Consider the following 5,511-nt stretch of genomic DNA (forward strand, 5'->3'; position numbering starts at 1 on the left):
CTTACGGTGCTGGGGGAATAAGATGGCCTTCATAAATCAGAAAAAATGTTTATAAGGACTTGACCACATTTTGGTTAAAAAGCTCCTTTGCTTTGACGTGAAGTACTGCTTAAGAGTAGGACTATAAAATGCTGTGTGTCTGTATTGAAATTTTACCACCAAACTCTTGACAGAAAGATGACTGATGCAGTATACAGCATCAGAGGAAGTCAGTGTAAAAGCAGCGTGTTTCCTGCATTTTGAGGATGGATATATACCTTGGTCAGTTGATGCTTGTGACTTTAAAGCACCCACGATAACTACAAGGAGCTGTGATACCGGTGTTATCACCCTGTTCTCAAATATCACATTGTCTTAAAAACCCTACAACTTCTTGAATTTTACCTTATGAAACAGTTAATATCTTGCCTGCCTGCTCTACAGCTATTATTCTTTCCACAAATGCAGTGAGGGATGCAAGGGGGAGGAATAACGGAGGTAACAGGAAGAAAGTAATTGCCCCTTCTGGTAAACTTCCCTTCCCACACCCTCACACTGCAGCTGTGAGCCCACCCCATGCTTCCACAGGGGCAAGTACCAAACTAGAGTGCTCAATTTCTGATGTCTGTCTGCAGTAAGTCTGCATCCTTCCAACACTGCTGCTTTCCCAGAAGCTGAATGCAAGTTCACATGCTGCTCTGTTACTTTAGCTGTACAGTAGGCCATCATGGGAGATAATGGCTTTATTTCCTATTGTGAGCTTAGAATATTATCTAAGCCAGGCAACTGCTCCTGTACAGTTGACAAGAAGATTTAGTTCAAATGCACACCATGTCAGCCAAGCATGAAAATATAATTACTTTATTTTAGACAGCGTTCAGCTGAACAGGTTATAAATCTGAACAGTCCTTTCTGGTGCATTTAAATTCCTCACCAGCTTGTGGGGCCAATGTTGCTGAATGGTCGAAGGTTCCAGAGATCTTCCAAACTTGTTTAAACTGCACCACTTTTAAGAGTCAGTGGCCAATGCTTAGTATCAAACACAACTTAGACGAGGAGAACTGCGTTAATACAGCCATCATTTTCTGGATTGTTTGTTACTTGCGCGTATTTCCCTAAAGAGAAAATGAAAGGAAATGTCTACAAAAGCTTCATGTAGCCTATGCAGCAAATAACAATTTTGCATGTTTGCAAGTTTAATCCACAACTCTCCTTACAAGGGGAAGAAATTCCAGTTCCCAAACTGAAAGCATTCTGAAACCTAAATATACTTTCTGATGAGCTGCAAACTTTCATTCACAATATACTACTCTGGCTGTTTTTATACATGTAAATGCATCCTCAAGAGTTCTATGTACATTTAAAAAAAATCACAAGTTCTGCTACACGTCCTGCTGTCCATATCAACCTCAGCGTTAAAAGAAGTTAGCCTGATGAAATGAAGACGCTTCTACATACAACTTTCACTGAAAACTTGATTATTCATAGCTTACACGGTTAGGTCTTTATGGACTTTTAACACTTCTTAATGCAAGACAGGCAAACAAGTTAATTCATTTTTCTGAACTTTGCCTAATTTGATGTTGAAAGTCTGAATTGAAAGCCTAATATTAAAACTATCATTTTTATAGCTGTCCAGTAATTGCTTCTGCTACAGCCAAAACGTAACATGGATAAATTACGATGATCAGTTTTACAGGACAGAGCCTTCACAATACACCAGTCAATAAAGACTTAAAGCTAGTCCTTCAGTGCAGCTAGTTTAACTACTTACCCCAGATAACTTTGCCCCCTTGTGTCACCAGGCCGAGCTCACTCACGTTCACTTCAATGACGGTACCTTTGGTAATTACCCCCAACGATGTATACAAAGGGGAAGACGGATTCTTTTTTACACCAAGGATAGGCAGGCAAAAAGTAGCTTTAAGTTCAGGATGTGTCACATGTGCCTTCTTGAAACGTAAGCCCTGTTGCACGAAGAGTTGGAACAATTTATTTTTTAAGCTCTCACAGCTAATTTAGCACATTATGTCCTCAGCTTTATGCATTTTAACAGACTGGGAAAAATGAAACAATCCAGAATACAGAATGTCATCTGCCTAGTATAAAATGCCAGGTTTGTTAAGAACCTGATAAAAAACAAGAGTAGTTCAAGAATAATACTTGCTACCACAGGTGGTTCACGTTCCATGAAGAAACGAGGAGTTCACTGTAAAGCATTTAACAGTCCTACTGGTTTTTAGACTTGAAACGTTTCCTTTGTTCTTGTAAACCTGAGAAAACCTTTCACACGTTACAAAATATTAAACACCCATCTATTATACCTCTTTTTAGCTAAGGACCTGTGCTCTTTAAGGTGGGCTTTACCACTAAGTACCGTAACCCTTTGTGTGTCATTTAAAACCTATTCAAGGCTTCTACTTTGTATTTATATAAAAACTCGGCCGTCTTACTAAACCTTCCCTCCTGTGCACTGCTAGGCAGGTAGAGCCTGCACACTGTTCCTTACAGCTGTGTAATAAAAAGCCAGGCAGGAAGAGCATTTCCTTTGTATGCTGTCACCACTGTGCTTCAAGCTTCGTTAGCAAACCAGGAGGACAGAGTACTTGAGTCCTACAACTGAGTCAGCCTCAGAATCACAGTAGCTTGAAAAAGACCAAAGTTTTCAAAGTACCTCTCCTAAAGACCTTCCTGATATGAGAGCTCATAGCTTTAACTCATTCGTGTCATCTGAGTAAGAGTGGAAACATTCCATTGCAGGCAATGTCTGTGACTGCAGGGGTATCTCCCAACCTGCCGGTTATTTAAGTTGACATTTCTGCAGAAAACTACTAAGAACACTCTAAATCAGCAGTAATGAAGTGCGTTATCACACAAGGAAGTTTCCTTGCCAAACTCAGAACAGCAAGTCAAGATAATTATTACTTAAACGTTCTTTAAGTCTCAAGAACATTACCATTGGTCGAATGAATCGTTCATATTTAGGAGGTTTCCTAGTAAAGCCATCTCCAACAAAACAGACTTTTGTAACCATTCTCTTCCAGGCCTTCTTCTTTCTCTTCCCTGTACGAATCACTTTTAAAACTTCTGTTTCTCCCTGAGCACGGACCTTTGGCACAGGAACCTCCCATTTCCCCTACAGAAAACATAGTTGTCATTAAGTCACAGATGTGCCATTGCTAAATCAAAGGAGACAACGAAAGAATAAAATAAAATATAACCAAAGAGAGTACCTGTAGATTGTATTTTTTAATATACCTTATAGCTACTTATTTTGATCAATATTTAAATTTATGAAAATCAAGACCTTGCATGTGCTTTGTTCAAGACTAGTAAACTTTTCAATTTCAGCTTTCATATAGTATCGATATTTAGAGTTTGTTTCAGCATTAATGCCACAATGTGATCATTGTCACAATAAATACCAAGTATCTGGCTTTTAATACAGTTACTTACCGCTTTCTCTTTTCTCTTCTGCTTGATCATGTTAGAGAGAACCTTAGCCCGTGACTGGCCTTCTCTGTCCAGCAGGTATGCTGGTACAGCTCCTTTAGGTGTTTTTTCATCGTTCTTTTCCTTTGTCTTTCTCTTTTCATGCATTTTAATGCTGCAAAAAAAGAAACACGGTATTTTTGAAAATGCATGCAGTATTAAGAATAGAAAAAAAACATTTTGAGATATGATAGCCTCCTACTTCAGGTAGTGCCTACTCAAATTTTTTTTTAAAAAAGAGATATTTGTAAACAATGTAACGTAGCATGTTATTTATATTTAAGGAGCAATCCTAAATATTCTTCATGGAAAACTAGTTATTTCTCTTAATATAACAGCTGACAGATTACAGAGTGCATCAAAGCCTGTCAATTCCTGGCAAGACAGGAATACAACGCCTGGCTCTTACTAAGGAATTTCTGAATAGCTTAAAGCAAAGAGTCTAACCCTCACAGCCAAGCACATCTGCACAGTGCTAAAGCCAGTGAGATCAAAACCAATACAGTATTTCTGTTGTCGTAGCTACATAATTGTCATTTCTACTGCTAATTAATGCTTATTTTAACAAATGCTTTTAGGAACAGAATTGTTAACTGTATCAGTAAGCACATGAGTTGAGAAGAGGGGAGGCCAGGTAACACCTTAACCATTCTATCCTAAAAATTAAGCAATATTTAAGAGCAACATATGACCAAACAACAACTATCTCTTTATAGCTCTGTGAATTCCCCCAGTGCCAGGATGTCCGGCCGACACCAGGGGAGCAGCAGCTACTCACGTCTTCTTCATCTGGATCTTCTCAGCATGGCGCTGCTTGTGGTAGAGCTTGGCCTTCAGCCCGATCATCTTCTTGGCCTTCCAGGACCGCTCGTGGGGCTCCCGGCCCTCCTTCTTCCTCTTCTTCTCATGGTAGTCCAGGCGGTATCCATACCGCTTGCGGTGCAGCTCAATGTGCTCGTTCTGCGGCTGTGGGTGCGGGGCAGCGGGGTCAAACCCAAATCCAACCCTGTCCCCATCCCCATCCCCCATCCCCCAAACCCTGACTCCAACCCCATCCCCCATACTCCGTCCCTGACCTCCAACCCAATACCCTGTCCCCATACCCCATACTCCGTCCCCATCCCCCAAACCAATACCCCGTCCCCCAACCCAATACCCTGTCTCCCTACCCCAAACCCTGACCCCATCGCCATCCCCACCCCCTTACTCCATCCCTGTCCCCCAACCAAATACCCCATCCCCATACCTCAAACTCTGTCCCCATATGCCATACTCTGTCCCTGTCCTGCAACCCAATATCCCATTCCTACACCCCAAACTCCCTCCTCACACCCTAAACCCCGTCGACATACCCCAAACCCCATCCACATACCCCAAACCTCAAACCCTGACCCCATCCTCACCCCCATACTCTGTCCCTGTCCCGCAACCCAATACCCTGTCCCCACACCCTAAACCCCGTCCCCACATCCCAAACTCCCTCCCCACACCCCATCCCCGTACCCCAAACTCCGTCCTCATCCCCCAACCCAACACCATGTCTCCCTACCCCAAACCCCATACCCTGACCCCATCCCCACCCCCGTACTCCATCCCTGTCCCCCAACCAAATACCCCGTCCCCACACCCCAAACTCCGTCCCTATACACCAAACCCCGTCCCCACACCCCCAATACCCCCTCCCCATACCCCAAACCCCGTCCCCACACCCCACACCCGCCCCCGTCCCCGCTTGCCCCTTCCCGTCCCCACCATGGCGGCCTCCCCGCAGCCTCCCCGCGCTGCCCAGAGGGCGGTCCCCCCGCGCGGCCGCCCCGGCTGGAAACGCTCCCCGGGCGGCGGCTCCTGGCTTCTCGCCGGGGCCCGGCGGCCTCCTGCGGGTCCCCAGAGCCCGGTACCGGGCTCGGCGGGGCCACAAAGGGGCGAAGAAGGCGTCGGGCAGGGCCGGAGCCGCGGGCAGGGCTCAGTCTCTGAGGCCGGGGCCGGCGGCCGGGGCGCGGCGCGGTTCCGGGCAGCGGCGGGGAAGGGGATGAGGGGAGC

The 5,511-nt window shown here is 44.9% G+C and overlaps 1 protein-coding gene across 1 annotated transcript; it reads right to left on the minus strand.

The window, feature by feature from the left end:
• Window positions 1-824: 824 nt before the first annotated feature.
• Window positions 825-5,358, minus strand: NSA2 (NSA2 ribosome biogenesis factor). The gene is made up of 6 exons (XM_084503437.1): window positions 5,224-5,358; window positions 4,250-4,437; window positions 3,436-3,586; window positions 2,936-3,115; window positions 1,754-1,946; window positions 825-1,094 (listed from the first exon to the last, which is right to left on the minus strand). Exons 1-6 carry the CDS (start codon window positions 5,224-5,226, stop codon window positions 1,027-1,029), a joined length of 783 nt encoding a protein of 260 aa, XP_084359563.1. The 5' UTR covers window positions 5,227-5,358; the 3' UTR covers window positions 825-1,026.
• Between the last annotated feature and the right edge of the window lie 153 nt (window positions 5,359-5,511).

This window comes from Aythya ferina (genome assembly GCF_964211825.1).
Source record: "Aythya ferina genome assembly, chromosome: Z".
NCBI classification, from domain to species: domain Eukaryota; kingdom Metazoa; phylum Chordata; class Aves; order Anseriformes; family Anatidae; genus Aythya; species Aythya ferina.

What these genes read in the sequence shown, in the direction of transcription:
- NSA2 (XM_084503437.1), bottom strand. An exon ending in AACGATTCATTCGACCAATG is followed by an intron (nt 1,947 to 2,935) that starts GTAATGTTCTTG and finishes TTCGTGCAACAG; the next exon opens with GGCTTACGTTTCAAGAAGGC. An exon ending in AGGGGGCAAAGTTATCTGGG is followed by an intron (nt 1,095 to 1,753) that starts GTAAGTAGTTAA and finishes TTTTCTCTTTAG; the next exon opens with GGAAATACGCGCAAGTAACA.